Consider the following 22,293-nt stretch of genomic DNA (forward strand, 5'->3'; position numbering starts at 1 on the left):
CGGGGCGGGCCCGCCCGTGCCGCAGCCTCACCGCCCGCAGCGCGCATGCGCGGGGCCCGCCGGTGCGCACGCCGCCCGCCCCCGGCCCCGCCCCGCCCCGGCCCCGCCGCCGCGGCCACACCGGGAAGGGCTCCAGGCGCTATGGCGGCGGCTGCGCGCAAGGTAAGGGGGGAGCGGGGCGCGCCCTGTGCCGCTCGTGGGGCTGCGCGGCGCGAGGCTGAGAGGACGCGGGGGGACGCGCTGAGGGACGCGCCTGACCCGGTTTGTTTTCGGCTCCGCAGGTCGGAGGAAAGTTCCCGCGGCCGGCGGCCGCCTGAGCGGCAGAGCGACCGAGCGGGAGCGCCCGGGCCCGGCCGCCAGGCCTCTCCCGCCGCCGGGGCAGCGGAGCCGCGTTGGGCGGGCGGAGAGCGCGGGAGTGCGCAGCGGGCCCGCCTCATGCGCAGCCACCTGCGGAGGGGCTGAGCGGAGCCGCCGCCGCCGCGCCCCGCGCCGGGGGCTCCTGGCGGGGACTTCCCGGGGCAACCCCCGCCGTCCGCCCCTGCCGAGCCGCCGCYGACGGACGGACACCGACCCCGCCGCCGGCCAGAGCCACCGCCGGGGAGCGACCTGTCACCGCACCTCGCGGGCCAGCCCCAAGGACCCTTYCCACGCCTTGGTTTGTCCCCGGGAGAAGGGGAGTTGGGAGCCTCTCCATGCCTTATCAAGTTCCTTATCTGAGCGGCTCCCAGAAGCTGTAGACCAGTTCAGCTTTATCTGGTATAGGGGAGAAAAACAGTGTAGCTCTCGCGCTGCATCCTAAATCGAGGACCACCTATTCTGCTGGGGTTCAACACGAAGATGGTGAAATGCGGATTGCTGTGTRAAGCAATAGATCCTTGTTGTGGAGCGAGGGCTTTGTATTCATCTTCCAGTTCCTGATCTGTGCCCTGTGAGAGAGGACGCTAATCTTTCTCCTTCATCCCCCTTCCCTARACCTTTCCTTGCTTCCATGTTGCATTGGTCAGACTTTCGGTCAGTGTTGTTTACGGAAGGGGGGGAAAGAAGGCAGTTGAGGTTACAAACAAAAGTACTTGTATGAYTCATCTACTTGGATTTAAGACATTGTATCCTTCTTTCACGGGGCCTTTGCTTCTCTCTGAAGGAATCAGATGCTTGTTCCTGTTCTTCCAGAGGAGGATGGATTGAGGGTTGTACGTTTTAGACTTTTTTTGGGCCACTGCTGATATTGTTAAAAGACATAATGGGGCTTTTTCACTGGATTATTGCCAGAATTAGTTTACACACTGAAACAATGAGTTGTTAGGCCTCTCATACGATAATATTTATCCTGCTTTAATATAAAGTTGCTGTGGAGGTGTTTTAAAAATTGCGGAGGACAGTCTGCATCAGAAGAGGCTCCCTTCATCTCTGGTTGGTGTGGCAACCACAATCTGTCCTCGATGCCTTCAGCCTTGGCCATCTTCACTTGCCGCCCGAACTCTCACCCGTTTCAGGAGCGTCATGTCTACCTGGACGAGCCTGTCAAGATCGGCCGCTCCGTGGCTCGCTGCCGGCCAGCCCAGAACAACGCCACATTTGACTGCAAGGTGCTGTCCAGGAACCATGCTCTTGTCTGGTTTGATCACAAGACAGGCAAGGTAAGATGTTTTTAAATAAACRCTGAAACAGCCCGTTTGTTTTAGCAAGTCTGTAGATTGCGGATCGCTCTGTTTTTTGCCATAATAAATGTGGTTGCGTGGGGAAGGAGTAAGATTTGTTTTAAAATGGTAACTTTCCAGGTAAGTTGGTAATTTCTTAATAAGCAAAATCTTTGAATATTATGAAAAGTATATAAAATTAACAGTTGAAAACGGTTCGAATTCTGAAAGACTTGYGTGTGTCGTATTCATTGCTGGAAGTAGGTGATTCTGAGGTGAGTCATGCAAATGTGAAAGCACATTGTATCAAWATAGTGGTGGAATAGTATTTTTTTCAAATGCTGAGAAATTACTGTTTTATCTGTGTATGTAAATTGATTGTGAGGAGCGTTTAAAAATGTATTTAACAAGAAATACTGTGTTTGTTTGCCACTCTTCCTACTTGTTATTTTGAAATTTTGTGAAGTATTTTGTTTGGTTCTGATAGAAAATTTATTACTGGAAACAGAAGTATAATGAGTGGCATTCATGAAATAGTCTCACTGATAGTGAAAATGGTTTTAAGACACATCCTGTRTTCCTAACAGTTCCTCTCACGAGTCTGGCAGTTTTGTTAAGTGGAATTGAGGGGTCCTGTAGTGCGTGTTTTGACCACTAGGGATTGAACTGGGACAAGTAAAGTTGTTTTACTTAATGACTGCTAAGTTAATTTTACATATCCAGCGAAAAATTAACCAAGTGCAGACTGCAGTTGCTCAGCACTGTATTTTTTTTCCAAATAAATTGATGTTACACCCTAGAACTTTAYGTGCTCTAAATCAGCCGGTTTTCAGATTCATACCAAGCCCTTCTATGAAATGCAGCTAATGTAGCTCTGGATTTTAAGAATAATATAGTCTGTAATTAGTGCAGATTTTTTCAGTAGTATGACACAGCATGAGCTGCACTGCAACACAGTCAAAGTTCTTAAACCTTTCATTGTTAACTAYCCTATGTTATGCAATACTTGGGCATGATGGGACAAGACAAGCATTTAATTTCTKAAGGCTGGATTATGGCATGGCTTTCAAGTTACCTGCAGGTAATTGTACAAACTGCTATCTGTATTAAATATTTCATTAAGCATGTTGCTTTGGCTCTATTGTGTATGTGCATTCTTGAATTCTAGAAAACTTAAGTGCTTGAAACACTTTCAGTTTAGTCTTTGACCTTTCTTGTTTGACTCAGCAGAGAAAACGTTCCAATTTATTGTACTGTCTTTAAATTAGAAAGTATTATGCWTATAGCTTTTTATCAACATGTCTCAGACTTACAAAAATTTTGAGGCCCTCACATGCTCTATTATGGTTACAAATGGTCTGCCATATTCAAGATGGTTAATTTGACATAGCGCTGTGTGTTGAGCAAATCGGCTTACTGACAGAAAAACTTAGAAGACCATCAGGTATGGATTTTTTTTGTCAGTTTTTAAATTTCAGTTAGCTTTGGCTTCTCTAATATAAGTAAAAAAATTATATGCTTACTCATTTTATGTACCTGTTTTAAAATAGCAACTTAGTAGTAGTAAATAAGAGGATTGTATGGGAGAGTACTTGAAATACCATMATGTGAAAATATGACAAGGGTCTGATGCAAATTGCCAAGGTGGGGATCTGTAGCCATAGTGATCAGCTAAAGAATGGGTTTGGGATCATGCCCTGGAATCCATTCTTGTTGCATGTTAAATGTGGTGGTGTGGTAGGAGATTTAAAGCATTGGTATAGCAGTGTGGAGAATTTCACATGCTATGTTTGTTTCTTGGCAATGTGGACTGGTTTTTCATCTGGTTGAGTATCCGAGTGGTAAACAGTGAGAAAATTGGCAGAGAGGGGGAAGTGCACCATTAGAGATAATAGGTATCAAGTGCTGTTGTAAAAAGGCAGGTAGAAGATGCTGGTAAATACGGGCTTGATCTTGACTCATAAGAACTACTTAAAAAAATTCTGTGTTGTTTTCAAAATACAAACCAAAACCTAAAACTATGCCAGGGCATTTACATGCACTAACATCTATKATAATTGTTTACATAACTGCTAATAAGCACATCTCATTTAGGAAATTGTCATTATCCTATCAATGACCTATATTTAAACCTGCTCAAATTCTSTTTGTCACAGTATTTGTAAAGCTTTCTTAGAAGCTTATGTATAGGATATTTYTCAGTTCTGGGTTTTTTCAACAGATAGAAGACCTTCAAATGTTAATTTGGTAATGGGAAAAATCTTCAGATATTTCAGAATGATTCATGAATGATCTGGGACTGCAGTTTCATAAGTTGTGGACTTTGGCAATACCAGTTTCTGGCATTGCTAGTCACTCAGTCTAGTCTCTGTGCTGCCTCTTGAGCTGCCTTTCAATTATACTCAAATACTCTTCTTTTTTTTCCTGAGGGCTTGGAATTTTGTGTAGTGAATCATGTGAGTGATTCTGTTTACTACATAGTCTGTAAACAATTTTATCGGTATCATCTGTAAATAGGGGTGGAACCTGAAGAGAGGGAACATCAGTAAGTAATGCCAAGGGAAGTAGTACAGAATTTTTTCCTTAGGCAGAGGCAGGCATAAGATGAAATATGTCACATAAGTAGACCAAGTTGAAGATAACACGTTACTTAGAGTTGAAAGATGTGAATGTTTACTTTGTATAAAAGCACTTTAATTATGCATGGAAAAAGTTATTTGCCCAAGGAAATAATGTCTGTGTAATACCAGCATTACTGAGGATGTAAGTAGGWTGAGTTTTCAAGATCACCAATACATAGCAATTAAAAGCAGGTACTTAAAGTTGGATTTGCTTTCTAAAATRTGTGTAACATAATATGTAAGCCTAAATATGTGTAAGATAAAGGTGGAAGGAGATGGTGGTGGGATTATCTGTGCTTGAACTTTGTCTRTGATTAGTAATACTTTTATAGACAACCAGTGCAATACCTCTTTTTCCCCATGTTTGTAGATACAGTGTAATAAYTCCCAGTTAATTAGTGGATTTTTCATGCAGTGATAACATTACAATATTGTGCTTAGAAATAATTTTTATTTTATTTTTCTAGTAATTACAAGTTAATGAATCTGGTTTTAGAGGGCTTTTTAAGAGGTGCCTGAAAAAGTGACTCACTAGATATGTAGGAAGTAGATGTTATGCTGAGCAGGGAGTGTTCCAAAAAGTGTGAATCAAAGCAAAAGAGAAAGTGGGTTATAGTTCAGAAAATTGAAATATGTTTGTTCAGCTCATATCACTGCATATGGGGAGAAACACCTTAAAATTGCRTAACCAAAATAATCTTAAATTTTTKKGGGGTTTTGTTTTCATTTTTAAAAAGAGGCAAGTGGAAAACCCTTGAGATTTTGTATGTGACTTCTTCCAGGCAGAAATGCTTTGGACAGATGTTGTATAAGCTTTTAGTAGAAACCTGAAGCTTCTGACAGATACCCAGGCTTTCGAAATCTGGAATTAYTAAGTGCCTTGGATTGTTGTGTTGCTATTATAAGTACCTTTTATAGGGAATTCATTGCCACAGTTTACCAAAGACTCTGAGAAACTTTGAAAAATAAAGTATTAGATCAAAAGCACTCCAAAGAACTGGTCATTTTTAATAACTGCAAAAAAGTGTAGGCACCAGCTGCTGTGTTAATGGTTGCTTATACCTTTGTTTTCTTTTAAATTAAAGTGGATATTAATTGAATAGAGCATATTCATATCTTGGTGGTAGAAATGCGAACTAGTATATTGGAACCTATAGTCACATAATAGTAAATGAAATTCTTTAACTCTGTGTTTTATGGTTTCTAAAATACGTGGTGAACGGGCAGAMAGGAGCATCAGGACAAACGTGGCAGCTGCACTTGGGAAGGAAGAGCCCCTTGCAGCTTATTAGACCCTACCTAGGATACTGTGTCTAATTTTGCACCACTAATGCAAGAAATATATGGATAAACAGGAGCTGAGATTAGATGGTCGTTCTTTTTGCTGTATTGTACTAGAGATAGAAGTAAATTGATATGAAAGAAAGAAAAAAAAATTACTGAAGAGGAAATAAGTTACTCAACATTTCATAAAATGTTTTGTGGATATCAAGAACTTGGCATGATTCAGGCAAGTACAGAACATTTTCTCTGGACATTCTGTTTGTTCAGAACTATTTTAGTAAATTTATCTTGAAAARCTAAGTGGGATATGAAAAATTGAATTGCAGTGTTTTTGTGGGAGATTTTTTCCTGCTGCTTCCAGTAGAGATTCCTGTGTGATACTCTGGCCTATTTAGTGTTGGCGTGTATAAGGGGTGTTTAATTTCTCATGTATCAGTAGCATTTATTTTGGTAGATAYCATGTCTGTGATTTGTTTCCCTCAATTATATCTTTTCAGCTTTCTGTTAGGATTGTTGTCTGAGAGATGAACAGATATTCTATTTTTCAAKACTCTTGATGTTGCTGTAAGCTTACAGTCTGCAGTAGAGACTCTTTATATTCTAAACACTGAATGTTTGTTCCAAGTGCCCTGGGAGACTGACCTGGGATCTGCTGTAATGCACTAAGGTGAAACTCCAGTGCTTAGGTGCTTCTGGTAAGAGGGTGATGTCAGGCAGCCCTTAGGTTCACCTGTTAATATTTTTATGTAAGTGCTTTTCACCCTGAATGAACCATCCAATTTTATACTGGTATGATCATGAGCATAGTATGGGCTAGGGAGCTTTTGCTTTCCACAAACTTCAGCACCAAGGTTTTAGAAGCCCGTGTAGGAGTGCGGACAGCCATTTATAGGAGAGGTAAGTCAGTGCTGACAAGGATTTCCCTGCAGAGATACCATCTAGAGCCACTGCTGCAGAGCTAATACTGTGATTCTTGGAGCTGATCCATTGCAGTCATGATGCATCTATCCTGAGCCAGGAACACCAACACATTGATTAGGCTTTAAAAACAAACAAAAATCCCTTTTGTATTTGCAATGAATTTTTACAAACCTCAAATGAATCAGGTTACTTAGCCGGAATGAAGGGCAGTAAATGTGTTTTCCTTAGATCTCTAATGGAATGGTTTGGGTTTGCTGCTGGACCCAGGCTTATAAATGCAAAAAATTGCTTTCTTACACTTCAATTATGTAAAGTTGTTCTTGATTTTTACTTTTTCATATGTTAGTTGGGCAATCCCATTGATCATTTGCAGGTGGATTTACATGGATTTACTGGAGAATWACTTTGATTTGCCTTCACCTTCTCATTTTTCTTGATAAATTTGACAACTTCATTTGCTTATTTATCTAATGACRGTAATTTAATTTGTGTTTGCTGTAAAGGGCTGTGTGGGTGAGGAGTGTGTGTGTCACTGTGCTACTTTGGCTGTGTTGATCTGAATCTGATCTAGCTGGAATTCTGCAAAGTGTCTTGATACCTACTCAGCTTTTTTGTTGCATTTTGGCTTTTGTCATWTCTTTTAATAGGTAACATAAAGTGAAGATGATTGTTTGTGGAACCAGTCCAGTGAAAAGGAAAAATGCTGTCTCCATCCCTATAGCTAGCAATTTTACAGTCTATTGCTGCTAAATTACACGATTGTTTGTTGTCTCTGGATTTTCTTYKGAATCACATCAATACTTGCTTCCTGTTAATATTGCTCWCTTGCTGAGAGTTTGGATTATCCARTAGTTCTGAATTTTGTTAGATCTTGCTGTGATAATGCATTCATGTTCCTGACTTGTCTGTCTTTCCAGAAACCTTTCTGCTTGTAGCAGAATTGTTGGAAGAAGGCTCAGCATTGGCACATTTTTGTTGAATATAGGGAAGTGTTTTTTCAGTCTGCTCTAGGAGTGGAAACATCAGGCAGAGAGATGGGTTGGGCTGTACCATCTTGCAAGAAGACCTATCTGTCTGCCAGAGCCCAGAACAGTTTCCTCCTTGAAAAGGAAAATCATTGTGCTGCAGCCAGACAATTAATTGGATACAATTTTCCTGTTGTGTTGTACCAGACTTGTGTGTGATTGAGCAATGCCTTAGAGTTTATTTCAGTCTTGAGAAAGTATAAATAAATGATGAACTTCCAGCAGGCTTATAATAGAAAGTCCAAAATCCTGTAGTAACACTGTAGTTGAGTGGAAAAACACAGAACATGCTAACAGAAGTTTAACCTTTTTTTTGTGGTTTTTTTTTTGGTTGGTTTTTTTGTTTGTTTGGTTGGTTGTTGTTTGTTTTGTTTTGTTTTAGTTTTGTAAAAAGCAAACATAAAAAGTCCTGGGATTAGTTAAGGGTAATTTAGGGCATAAGGAATTGATAAGATCTTTGCAGAGCTAAGGAACATTACAGTGTTGATAGTTGAACTGTGGTGTGTAGTGGAGGGAAATATGTGTTATTCATAACTTTTACGTTATAAAATAACATTAACTAACTGTTGGGAAGACTGAAGAATTGATGGTGAGATGGGCTCAATTGCGAAAGTCCTATTAGTGTAAAAGGGGAGAACTTGTAACTAAATTGAAAAATTGTGACATTGTGCTACCATTAAAGTAAGTTTTTTCYCAGTAGGAATAYCTTGTTTAGTTTTAGTTTTCACATYATAATTMAAATGTGTTAAAAATAYTTATTRCAGAAAGTCTTCAATMCAGAAACCATGCAATGTSTCATATATGTATAAAAACTATGTAAGAAAAAAGATGACCTTTTGCTCTTGTATTAAGAGAATATTGAATAGCAATCTAAGAATTGAGTTATTAGTGCTTCATATTCTCATAATTACACTTGTAGTATTTCTTCCATAAAAATAAAATAAATGCAAGAGTTCAAGAAAAGTTGTGGATTCTTGTAACCATGTATTGWGTRATACCCTTTTTAAAGGAAGGAGTAGAAATGCTTGTGTTTCAAATCCAAGACGAAAAGCTCTGTAATGGGCCRGATAGATATTTGTACAGCAAGTTCTTTTGAAGACATTTGGTACTGGYTGCTGCCATCTGCATATGTCATTAGTATAATCTGATATGGAAGTTTTTGCTTTTATCTGGAAGTTTTCCAAAGTTGCTCTGTTTTTGGAAGTTGAGTGAAATTAAGTTTGAACCTAGATTTATGTAAAATTTATTCTTTGCCATAGTATCAGTGTTCTGTGGTTTTTCTTTTTATTTTTCAACCCCACCCCAGCAGAGTTTAATAATTATGCCTTGCTTTCTGTTTTTTTTTAATTGTTTTCCTTGAAGTGTCATGTTTAATTATAGGGGTTAGAAGGCAGATCCCTCGGTTCTGCAAAGCTAAGCTTTTAGCCTGACTACCTTTTTGCCTTTTAATATTCTRTTAGGCTTTCCCAGTTACTTGTGGCACAGTCATTATCTCTTTCTTTTTTTTTGGTTTTTAGCTGTGATAGTTAGTCCAGATAGTTATGGGCAATAGAATTGCAAATCAGTTTCCGTAGTATTGCTTGTGATTTTATTCAGGCATTGCTGGGTTTGCATTTAGACCTACTGTTTCCAGGTGCTTGAAGAATCTGAAAGCTTTCAGGAGGCATAGTGAGTCACTTGTATTTCTTCACGTTTTTCATTTCATTATTAAAAAAAAAGCTTTGTTTTTTAGATCTGATTGTGAAAGAATCCATTCTGCAGCCAAGTTATTTTTGCAGGTCTTTGATCTCTGTAGGTAATAGCAACTCCTTGTTTTTTCTTGCTGTCATTACAGGGATTCCTCTTGCTGGATGCCAGAGGATTTTTAAGGTTATGTCAATATTAACACGTATTTTTGTGGAACAAAGAATAAGTTTGATGAAATTTCTTTTGTTTCTATGGATTCCAGAACTCTAGGTCATTAAGTAGTTAGAGTTGTATCCACTGTGAGGATGTGAATAAGGACAGCAAATTCTGTGACATGGATGAACTGGCAGAGGATACTGAGGTTGGTGTGGACATAAGGACATAGATGAGCAGATCTAATGAGTTGAGATTGCTTGTGGTCTTGGTAGAGGATTTTGGGCACGAAATTAATCCCTACCAGTAAATAAGCTTCCGAGGTCCATGTTAGACATATTAGCTGGTAGATTAGCCTGTGTTGCTGTTGTCCTAAGYTATGTTTCTAACTTCCAGTATATGTATATATAGATAGAATTTAGTATTATGGCATACCGGGAGTACTTTTTTATAGTGTAACTGAAAGTTACCCCCAAAATGTGCTGAGTAAATTTTAAGATAATTTCTGGAGGAGAAGAATCACTAAATGGAAGACATAAGAATGTTCCTAATTCCACCCCTGAGTCCATAAGGGTGGAAATAATACAACACTTTCACTTACAACTGTCAACCRCTACTTCCTTTTTAAGAAGTCAAAGGGGAATTTTTTTTTTCCACTCTTCCTCTTTGAGGACTTTTCTTAGACTGCATATCTTAGCACTTGTAAGAGAAAGCCAGGAATACAAGTTGTTGTGGAAAGGGCATATTTGTTTTTTCAATCTTTATAGCTAGTTGACATTAGGTAAAGCTGATGGTTGTGCTRCTTAAGCAGAGCTTTGGTAGGTATAATAAATATTGTCTGTGACWGTGAAGACCAGTGATTTTGTCTGTGTAATTAAGAGAACTGATAGGCTGCTATTTATATTAATAAKATGTTACCTATAACACAGAATGGCATGTGGATGTTCTAAGTCTATTTGAATGCTCTTTACCCATGGCGTCATTCTGATCTTTGGTTACATTTATGAATTACTCTTAATTAGAAAGTTTCAAAGCTAAGTGTGCTGTGTAACTTTTAATTTCCATGTAAACAGAAAGGAAAATGTTTCTGGTGGTTTTTGTATTTGAACAAATGGATTGCATTGACACACAAGGATAACCTTTCTTTCAAGATTCATGTTTTGATTTGGAATCTCTGTCTGTATGCTGTCTCACTGACTGAGATCAGCACAGATTGTATATCCCTCCTGTTGCAGGATATTGCCTCCTGACAAATTTAATGCAGATCTGCATTTTAGTTGCAGATTGACCTTCCCTGACCCTGTGTTCCAGAAGTGGGCTTGGGAAGGGTTAGTTTGGCAAAACACTGCACCAACACAGCTGTCCTGCTTTCTCTGAGCCACTCTGGGACATCCAGATTGCGTTCCTGTGGGTTCCTTAGGTCATCCTGTTCTGGGATTTTGGGTGCTTTACAAGCTGGTGTAAATGTCCCTGCAGTTGAACAATTTTTCAGATGTGCAGGTAAGAGGGGTTTTTTTGGTCTCTCCTGGTTGTCAAATGCAAGTGTGCTCATTTTCCTTCCTTCCTTTCCCACAGAGCTTAATGCTGAGTCTTCTCAGGATAAGTGTTGCTAGATAAATTTTAGATGATCTGAGTTTTATAAACTAGTATTAAAGGATCTTGATGACTACTACTCTTCAGTTTGAGATCTGTAACTCCTACTCTCTTTGATGTGTTTTACACTTTAAAACTTGCTGTCCGCATCTTTTTTCATAATTGCTGTTTTGTAAATAATTGTTTTGTAATATCCTTTAAAGACTTTTATGAAGATGTAGYTTTGAGTCTAATGTTAGGGTACATGTAATCTTCTAACATTATTTCAGTGACTKGATCTRCTTGCTSGTATTGTGCCTCAAATCTTGAAAGTATGTTAAACCATTCTGCTTTCAGTATTGCTTTAGACAGTTACTATACTGRTGAGCAAAGCTGAGTGGAGACTTCTGTCCAGTTCAGACCAAAACTTTTCAGACAATRAAAGGATTTAAGAAATAATAAGTGCTTGGTTATACATGTAGACATTTGGAAGAGGTAATTTTTTTCAACTGCTACACTTATGCTGAGGTGTCCCAAGTATTCTTTTCATGGGACAGTTGTAGTGATAGGATCTATTTTAGAATGAGCATTTGTATTTCTGTATGGACAGAAAATGTTCTTAGCCTTAGTTTAATTATTACATTTACAGACACAGTCAACATGCATTTTTATTTCAGCACTGGTTATATTTACTATATTAAAATTGTGTTTAATATTTGTATTTAGTGGGTGAGATAKAAGAAACTGTACCTAGAAAGCTGATTTGCTTCCTTTCTTCTTTTGTCTTTACTATCTGAAAAGAAGTTGTGACTTTTGGAAAGTTCTGCTTGAATTTACAAATAATGTGGTAAAAAACATCACAAGCAAAACAAATAYGCTGGATTACAGGAAAGGGCCAACTTTTTAAAAAATTTAGTATTAGCAGTGACAGTATAATTGCTAGGATACGAAAAAGTATTTTAGTGAGTGTACTGAGTCAAATATGAAAAATGGGCCAATTCAGTCTTTTTTTTGTTATTTTTGACCCATATAACTACTACATATAGCCTACTCTGTGGTTTGCTTTCCATAAAGCTAGAGGTGATATGGTGAATGGACAGGACCAACMTGCTACTGATCACGGACTCACAGAATGTTTGAATTAGAAGGGGCCTTAAAGATCATCTGATTCCAACACCCTTGCCATGGGCAGGGACGCTTCCCACTTGGCCACGTTACTCAGAGCCCCATCCAGCCTAGCCTTCAGAAATTCCAGGGATGGGGCACCTTCCAGTTTTTGGGGTTTTTTCCCTCCCATCATTGCTTTTATCTTGGTGTTTTTTAACTTCATTGTACTCACTAAGTAGTAGCATAGTAGTAGTAGTTTCTCTTACAATTATTGTATTTCAAAGCAGTAGAATTTCTGTGTGTACTTTTAATAATTCTTGATGAAATGCCCCATTTCAGAGGAAAAAAACTACACCAATAATAAATGACCACAAGACCAGATAGCTGTTAGGTGCACTGCATTTGCTCATACAGCTGTCAGGAGTGCACTTTTATCAGTTGTGCCCATGAGCAGGTCTGAGGGCCATTTTGACRTCTTAGCAGGGTTCTTTTGGTTTCTGCTGTGTAGGCTTAGGCTGGTGAAGGTGAACTCATTTCCCTCATGCATTGCATTTCTGAGCATTTGAAAGAGTATGAGCTGTACTTGCCTTTTTAATGCAGCCTTTGAAGTGTGAGTGTTGCTTGCTGGCATCTTAAAAGAGGGAGGAGAAAGTTTATCTGCTTTGATAAACAAGCCTTTGGGAAGAGCTCTATGACCTTGCTTGAAGAAGGATTATGAGGAGAGGAATGTCTTGTATATTTATTTTATGTAATCACAAGTGGTAAATTCAGTTAAATGTGGCTTGTTTACAATGTAAAACACTTAGATACCTGCCTACACTTGAGTCTTAGTAAGGGTATTATGATTTAAATTCTGAATTGTGATAATTAACACACTTGTTTAGCATGCTAGCACTGTATGAAGCCAAACTTRAAAGTTTTAAGAACATTATCTTTTAAATACTTGTTTAGTTTTTTTCAAGTGCYTGAGCTTCAGGTTCTGGAGAAYAGATATGGGTGACTGTTCTTTATAAGGGTGCTAACAGTTTTTTTTCAGATGTGTTGATATTCTGCCCTGGTAGAACTGTTAAAGATGTCCCACAGCCTAGATGTCAGAAAGCCTAGATGTCTTGCATCTTTCAACAATGCTGATGAAAACTGTGGTGCAATATAGAGTCTTAGTTATTTGCTTCAAAACTCAGAGTTTCAGTTCAGCGAGACCTCATGCTTTTCAGTTTCAGTTCTACTCTTGCAGAATTTTGTTTCAATTCAAAAGGTACTTTTTCACTGTTTCTGTGTTCCTCTGTGCTTTTTAGTACCTTTGACAGAACAACTACAGCAAATAGCATAGAACAAAATCTTGTCAGCTTGCATTGTCCAGTGAAAATCCATTTTATTGAATACAAGGTCACTGAACCTACAAGTTTCTGAAAGTGTTGGTGTTAACACTTATTTAGAGCAAGATACCCTTGCCAGCATTAGGGCAGTAGTCTAAATGACCAGGAGTAGTGAAATGGAGTAGGCAGCAAAAAAGCAAAATGAGCCCAAATTCAGAATAGGGTCTTCCTTGTTTCATTTAGCTGATCCTCTTGAGGCTTAAARCCTCTGTAGCAAGGAGTTTCTCTCTGTATTGTTTCTTAGTCAATTGCTGGGTAGCAGCTTCATTTCAATTTTAAGGTATATATGTTACCATTAGAAAATACAGTATTTCTGGTTGTGGAATTAAATATCCCTTTATTTTCTCTAGTTGAGAAGGTGAAAAAATAAAATGTTCTGCAAAATACTGATTCTTAGCAAGGTATTTGACAAAACTGAAGATATAAGAACAAATCTGTGACAGAAAAGGTTATGGCTGCRCAGAGTATTTCTAAACCAGTTGTCAAATGCCACGTGAGCCATTCTGCATAACAGCTCCATCATTCATCCTGTCSTTCTCATTCTGACTCTCACTCTTGGGCCACTCTTAAAACAACTAAACTTAGACTTCAGCTCCTTTGTCCGTGATCTGTTATGTTGGTGCTGTCTTCCTTCCCATCTTTGGGATGAAAAGAATTCCAGGTTTTTAAAAGAGTTACCTGTCTGTTTTTCACAACACTCCCCCACTGGAGTCTAGTAAGTGATCCCAAGTAACACCTTCGTCTTGTTACTGTTTCTTTCCGCAAAGTACAAACGCCAGTGGTAAAATTCCAGCTGAGTGCATCTTGTGTTCCTCTCATCTGGTGTCCAAGTGGCTTTGAGTGTGTATCATGTGATGATGGAGCAGCCAGACATAAGTGGGTTTGGGAGCTGGAGAGAGGCTGGAAACACTGAAAGAAACTTCACTGGTTCTGTTTCTCATTCTTTGCAAATACAAACAACCAGTTCTGGAGGTCACTATTTCTGGTTTGAGCCTGGAGCCATGGAAGGTGGTCTGTGGGTGCACAGATGCTGTGAGGGCAGAAAGCACATGTGTGTGGTCAGGTTGGACAACTGTTGAGGTGAGCTTCCTGTCAGCACTGATGCTGTACTGGGGATAAACAGTTGGGTGAGAAGAGCATTGAGTGCTGAAGATTGTGTAGTTCACACTGGAAATGGTACGAGGATGGGATAGAGACAAAGGGATCACTGTAATGTGGATCAAATGATGCAAAAGGGAATACTGAAACTGAAGAGCTATTGAAGTCACAATTGCACACAYTAGATTGCAAATTGCCCTTTTTAAAAGAAAAAAAAAAAAGAAAGAAAAACCAACAGGAAACATGTATTGCTACTTCTGCTTTTTAAATTTRCTTGTACCATGAGCAAAGGTGCACGAAGAGCAGAGTTCTGCGCTGTTGAAAAATGATCGTAAACGTTAAAATTGTCATTTAAGGTAACAAAGTTTTTTATTGGCAAGTTTCTGTGTTCTGTTGTTTGAATATTTAATTTTATAAAACACTTACGTCAGTCTAATTTCTTAGGTTCTATCAAAATATTCTTAGTATGTTGAAAAGAGTCATTGTTGTGAGCAATGCAGGAATGGCAGTTGTAAGAAGCTTCATTTATCGTGAAGTAAAATACTTGTATACCAGATAGATTTTTTTGGTGGTTGTTGTTGTTTTTAAATTGAGCTAATCATGTAGTTCGAAGGTGGGTTATGTTCCATGAAAGATTGTAGGTAAATTAGTTTCAGCTCTTTATGTAAGATAGTTCCTCATGAGAGAAGTATGCTCCCTCTGCCATATTTGAGACACTTATTGTTGACCACTTCACCTGTTTTTAAATAGGCTTTTTTGAAGGTTTGTAGTGTGGCTTGCAAGAATACTTCTATTGTAACTTATGGAATATTGCTGTCAAGTGACTTTCTTTGTGTAAATGATGATTAGTTTTTTGTAACAAGTGAAAACTGAATTAATAATTTGCACATTGGTTATTGTATGTATGAGTGACCAATAGAATCCAGAAGKACCTACTGAAAGTGTAAGAATTTATATTTGTACAATATTTTATGCAAAATATTTTTGTATTTGTAGAATGGTTAGGAATAAAGGTTAAAGTTCAGTTGGTATGAAATGCCTAGCTTTTTAAGAATAGTGGGTGTGTGAGTTCTCTTGGGATTTTTCTTCTCTGTTTTKTTATTCTGAGAACTATTGAGGTAGTTTGCCCAATTTTGTTTACTAGTTTGCTCTTTCTGGTATTTAAGTTTTCAAGCTTAACCTTTCAAAGGGAAGTGAAGAAAACATCAACGTTTCTGATGTGCCTGTTAAGAAATGCTGATGTTGAGAAACAGGTGGCAGAAAGCTGCTGGGTGGTGGCTGATGATAGCGTGCCGTGGCTTTGCATTAGGTCTGCTTGGCACTGGATGAGTGGATGCTCTTGGAAGTTTTGAGACACTCAGCTGCTAAGTCTGGAAGTTCRTAGTCCATCCAGTTTGTGCAGCCAGGAGATAGATAAACTGCTCAAGTTGTCCAGTTTTGAATTAAGTGTGAAAAGTGRAATGTAACAAGGTAAATGAAGCACCTTCATTAACGGTACATGTTTATTTTATCTGACTTCAACTAATTTTAAGAGACACAGGAGCAAGCCCTGAAATAAATGTAGTAAAAATGCATTTTGTTTGTTCCATGAGAGCTTGTTAGGAATGAAATACTATCATTTCAGTCCAGAAGTTCAGCACCCCTTTGTTTTTAAGGTATCTTGTTGAAGGTTGGAGGAGTACAGGATATTCTGTGATGTTTTTCTAGTCCCTTATGTGCTCTGCACGTGTTGCAGTAGCGTGCTGGGTGGTGACTGCTTTACACTCAGTTCCACCACRTGTCCATGAGGGTTTTGTCTATTCCAAAAGAAGCCAGAATGCATAAACAGGGAGGAAGCTGGAGATGTCCTGTGGTGCAACTCTTGAAGCGGATGTTAGGGAGAGCACAACAGCTGTTAACTGCACAGGGTGTGTGTCCGCAATTGCTGTGAAATGTTACTGCTCCCAGCATAGACCTGGTGTGAACTGGTGAACTTGGTGGGATGAAAACTATTCAAAATACAGAGAGGAAAGCAGAGAACTGACTCGTGACACTTCCCTGGAAACCTAGATGGGAGATTCTGAGCGCAGTCAAGGAAAGTGCTATCCMGTGAAGCCAAGAGATTCGTGAAGGCTGAGGTTGTGCATACGGTGGCATTTTCCTGCTGCAGTCTGTCATTTAAGAATGTCTAAAATACAGCCACTTCCTCAGCCCTGAGGAGCTGCTGTCAGGTGGCAACAGAGGCAGGGACAATTTTAAGATCAAGCAGGAGAAGGACTAGCATACATTGTAAGTCTGTGGTAGACAGACTAATACCTGCCTACTAACCAGAGCAGTGTGGAAAGGTGCTTTTATATGACAGGGCCTTGACCTTTACTTGTTTCCTGTATCTCCCAGATTTTATAGCTTCGGTGGRTAGTCACATGAATTTGTGTATAAGCAATTGGGACAGCTGTTACTGACCTATATATAAATKTCATATTCTGTTTTTATTATTGCAATAACATCTTAATTGTTTTAAAGCAGGCTGGGCAAACTTGTGAAGCTTTTTTTCTGATTAACACTTTAAAATTCATCTAAGTGTCACAGATTGGTTTGGGATTTTAAATTTTTTTKTTTWAAAAAAYGAAATACTGCAAAGTTGTAAAAATCCAATGAAATGTTCTACCAACCTGCATCACGTATTGGGTTTGATATGCCTGGTATTTGCTTAGAACCTGAATATGCTACTTGGCKTMAGAATAAAACTTGCTTCAAAAAAGCTGGARGAAGCAATAGGGACACACATTTTTCTCTAAAACTTGTATTTAACCATGTTGCTCTTAACGCTGCGATTCCCAGTGGGCCAAGCTATTTTCCTTTGAAACAAGCTTTGGATAGCATCTAATCCTAATTAAAGTTTATTAAAACTTTGTACTAATAGTAGACTAATTATAGGTAGTGTAAAAGTCTTACTGATTTTTCTTTAATCAAAGTAATCTAGTCTACAGCTGTATTAAATTTAAGCTTGGATGACAAACCTCTTGGTATGTCAAAGCTTATTACTTAACAGCAAACATGTTTTTTGTGGGAAGGCTGTGTTTGTACTGGGAGTGCAGTTTGAATGTTATGTGAACTTAATTTGAGGGCTCATCTGTTTCGGTGATACRCAGTACAGATGCTTTTTTTCCATAGAGTAGATGGGCCAGTGTAGATGGAACTGATTTCATGCACAGTACCACTGCATTGCCACTGTTATTAAGTGTCATCATTTTTAATGACAAGCTTGCTGAACTTTTTTCCATGTTCTGTTGGGACTATAGATTTTGAAATAATTCTTTAAATGTTTTTGTTTTGAGCTGCCAGTGTGTATTCTTCTGTTGGTTGGATTTTTTTCTTTTAGTAAGTGACTCATTCTCTTGGTTTGCTTTAGCTTCTAGACTTTGTTTTTTGTTCTTCTTAGAACATAGATAATGAATTATAGCAGAATTTAATATATTAAATGTCAAGAATACATTTCAAAAAAGGGCTGTCTTTGTACAGAAAAAGCCTTAAGTGTTCTCAGAACAGCATTTTTTTTGAAATGCTGATTAGACACAGAAAAATCTGCATGTTAATTCCGGTTCTTTTGCAGCATATGGCCAATTTCTAGCTAGATATTTTTTACCATTGATTAGGAAGTTCAGCTTCTATATTTAATGGGAAAAGCCTTTGGCAGCATTCYGGTTTTTACGTATGCTTGCTTATTCTGGGTAGAATTCCAGTAACTTGTATAATTTCAGTGTCAGGAACACTGAAGTTGAGAAACCTAATTTTAAAATCKGAGAAGTACAAGAATTGTTAATATAGATATTGAAGTGTAGAAGTAGCTTGTCTGGGAGACTTTWGACTGTAAAGATGGAATTAATAGTTTAGGCATCCCACAGAATATGTGGGTATATTCCTATAATTAATGGAAAATTCAGTATTTAAAAAAAACCTTGAACAACGGAATCTTCATATTATTAACTGTCTTTAGCTATACTTTCTGCTCTGCTTCTTGTGGCATTGGTTTTCATTACCCAGCCTGGGCAGTGTGTTGTGTATCGTGGCCTTGCCCTCTAGTGGCTGCAATTCAACTTTAAATAGTGAAAGGAAAAGGCATTTTCGTGTTTGAGAAAGGGATTTGGAAAATTTCTTTATGGTGGTTTAAAGAATTAAARCATCAGTGGAGGCTATTTCTTCTTACACTGACAATCCAGAATCTCTGATGCTAGAAAGAGGTTTGTTTTGTACTTTGAAATTTTTTGTCTGTATTCAAGAGGGAAATATGGCACATTTAGTGGAAAAAAATGGCAAGGCTTGATAATGACTTTTGAGAGGCATGGATGACCACTCCCCCAGGCTTTTCAGCTGAATAGGCATGGGGTTGGGAGCAGTACTTGCAGTTCTCCTGCTCCTAATGCTCCCTGGCAGATTGGTCATGGGCACTGATGTGTTCTGGGTGCGTTTCTATTGACAGAGATTAAGAGATTTGGGTTATTGGTTGTTTTGTGTGTGTGTGGTTTTTTTATTTTTAGCTTGTCTGAAAAATCACATTCATGGGCACAGGTGTTACCAGTGGAACATCCCTGATGACCCTGGTGGAAAGCAGCTAGGAAGAAAGCCAGCAAAATACTTCTGTCTGTGTAGAAAGCTGTACCTTGGCAAATTTTGCCATGTTAGCAACCYTTCTAATCTGTGATCCAATGTACCGTGTATGTGATTTTTTGCCCTTGACTAAGAGGTATGAATCGTGAGTCACGATGTTTGATAGTGTAATTACCATATCCTTGAACACCTTATCTGCTCTCTGCCCGTTCCTCTGTGGGGATTTTCTGATGCTGTGAACCTGTGAGAAGGTTGCCTCTTGTTTTGAAGCCAGTAGGGCACAGCTAAAGAAATGGCTGATGAATATTCTGTAAGATTGCTTGTCAAATAYCAGCTCATACATTCTCTCCCATTGGTGGCAAGACCCATCTCCATATGTGGATTTCTTAAGTTTAAAATAAGTTATCATTTTCTTTATTGTTAAATAGTTAATCTCAAAGGAATACTAGAATAAATCAGCCTTTGTTCATGAATACTAGTATTTAATTACTACTTGCTTTGAAAGTCCTGACCCAGGAATGCATTGCAAATAAATACAGCCTCCTCTCAGGGTATTTTGCATCTCACTTTGTTGGAGGTATGGCTTGGCAGTGCCTTGAGTACAAATATTAAACTCCCAATTGTCATATTTCTSCTCTGTGTTGGAAAATGAATTTTCCATCTTTGGATGGAGCCGCACCCTTCTCTTTCGGTGTTTGGTTTCCAGTTAATTGCATTTGCTCTCTGCATGGAATGCTGAAGTTCAAAACACAGAATGAAAATAAATTAAATTTAGCATTTTTGTAAAAAAAGCTCTAGTCTGTCTTTGATGCAGAGAAGTCTTCAGAAAAGGAAGGAGGAGCAGGAGCATATTACTCTGGAGATCTGTTGTTTTCAGTATGAGGAACTGTAGTGAACTCTCACTAYACTCTATTTGGGTAATATTTGTGGTTTGGATCTCTTAAAAAAATATCTTGTTTGACATGATTAAGATTACTGCASTGTCATTTGTACTAAGGCAGTTCCCTTCAGTTAGGCCTTCTACTTCTGCATCTTTATTGGCTGCCTTGGATTTATATCACACTATCCTCAGTATGGACATTTTAACTGTAGTTTAGTGATGTGCTGAATATTATTTTCCTTGTGAAACCTGTGCTCTGTTAATAAATAGTTCAGGAGCAGATAATGGCAGAAAGCAAGAAGAGTTTGCTTTGTGCAATGGAGAGATGAATTAACCAGGCCTGCTGCAGATGTTTGTTTAAAAAAACAAACAAACTGTAGTGGTATTTGAAAAGTTCTTTCAGATGAAATATGTCTCTTGATAAAAGGGGGAAACTGTCCTAAATTTTTCAGAATATTTTGAGTTTTTGTATRTATTGTGGCAATACCAAACTACTATTGCATTGCATTTGGAGTTGTCTATGAAATCCTATGTGGGTTTTTTTCTTCATCTGAATGTGTGCTCACTGGGAGTTTTCTCCACCATAAACCAGCAGCAGTATGGAATTAATGATAGGAGGTAAACATAGTGCCTTGTAGAAGGAGTAGAAAGAAGAAGTAGTTTGACATAGTTTCAACAACTCCCTTTATTCTTTAAATAGTTGAAAAGTCAGCATGTGAGGGAAGAGGTTCTTCTTTGCCTGGAGTATAGGTGCTTTGATGTAATGATTAACTAATTTAGAAACTCGGCAGCGAGTAGCAAAACTGTTAAGCAGTTTTTGCAGTTCTGCACCTGCCTTGAAATGTCTGGGGTTATGTTGGGAGTTGGAGTTTCCTGATAAACTAACGAGCTGCCTCATAACCTTTTGCTTTTGTATAAGTAGATCTTCTCTTCTGGYGGAGTATCTGGTAATCTTGGCTTCTGTTGTGGTTTTTATCCAATTTGCTTGCAAATGAAAATGTAATTGTTTGCTGATAGAAGTTCAGTAGTGCAATTTTCTGAAGGAAAGTTTCCATTTCAGTTAATTTTTTACTAGTTATCTAGTTATCTAGTTATCTCGTTAGCTCGAGGTTTTTGAGGAAGCAGGAACAATGCATTATGTTGTGTTGGATTTCTCATTCTGAGTATTTACTGACAGATGCTAATAGTATTTCAAGATTGCCTTTTTTAAAAACATTTGTTTTTCATTTGTCTTCTACTTTGTCTGTCATTTCTGATTATACCTCARTGTTTTGCCATAAAAACAATTCATTGAGTTTCTTTATAGGTGTTACAGAAATTTTATTTTAGTTTTTATTTATGCAAGGTTTTATGCAAGGTTTTAATAAGGTCAGTCAAAATCTAGAAACCAGGAGAGATTTATGCCTTAACTCTGCTCTTAAATTAGGGCAAAGCTCTGTCCAAACATGACAAATCTCCCTCTTTGTCATACTTTTCGTTGCAGTATTTGGAGACAAAACCACACTTTATTTGGGTTTTGYGCTTCATTAAGTTGGCCAGAGATTGTTAACTATCAAGTTTAACCATTTTTTGMTTGTGAATTTAAGAAGAAAAATTTTCATTTCCTGGGATAGTCTTAGCGTTTTTCCCTAGTGCTGGATATTTATGGGTGCTTTTGTCCCCTAAAGATAAGAGTAAATTGCAATAATACATTATACAAGTCTTTAGAAACATATGTTTGAAAAGAAATTAGGATTGTATATGACAACGTGCTCTTTGCAGAGCGTATTTATTATATCTGGATACATGTGTCCTACAAATACAGTCTTTGGGAATTCATACACTTTTGAAAACATATTAACTTATTGCAAAGTTTGAATGTTACGTTCCTAAATTTTATTTACATTTATTAGAGTAAATAATAGAGTTTAGCTTTCAGTCTAGTTTTCCTACAAGGACATCAGGATTGATGAGTATTTCAGCAATATTTTACACTTAAAAGTAATTATCCTGAAGAAGCCTGGATTTGTGGGTAATGGCCTATTAGGGCGTTTTATTTCTTTGTTTTAAAGCTGCATTAAGTTGCAGTATATTTCCGTAATTGATTAATACAGAGAACACWGCAGCATTAAGTGAAACCTCAAAAAGTCACCTTGGCCATTTGTTTYCCCCAGGGTCCATGTTTGATGTGATGATAGAAGTTGATATAAATTATACAAACTAATCACTGGTGTCACAGTGATGCATGATACGTAGCTGTATAAATGTCTTGTGTAATAAGGGGCTGAACTTCTTTAATGAAATAAAGCAGAGAACTTTTTTCCAAAAAGTACATTTTMCTTCTAGAAACTTGTTTTTATCTAYTTC

The 22,293-nt window shown here is 38.2% G+C and overlaps 1 protein-coding gene across 1 annotated transcript in view; it reads left to right on the forward strand.

Moving 5' to 3' along the window:
* Positions 1-86: 86 nt before the first annotated feature.
* Positions 87-22,293, forward strand: part of SLMAP (sarcolemma associated protein) — a 74,937-nt gene continuing 52,730 nt past the window's right edge. Inside the window, exons 1-2 of the mRNA XM_057373419.1 lie at positions 87-162; positions 282-1,637. Coding sequence (XP_057229402.1) covers positions 1,440-1,637 — 198 coding nt within the window. The 5' untranslated portion in view covers positions 87-162; positions 282-1,439. The remainder of the gene's footprint in view (positions 163-281; positions 1,638-22,293) is intronic.

Source organism: Malurus melanocephalus, unplaced genomic scaffold (assembly GCF_030028575.1).
Source record: "Malurus melanocephalus ecotype Western Australia unplaced genomic scaffold, MMel_1.1 scaffold_196, whole genome shotgun sequence".
Lineage (NCBI taxonomy): Eukaryota > Metazoa > Chordata > Aves > Passeriformes > Maluridae > Malurus > Malurus melanocephalus.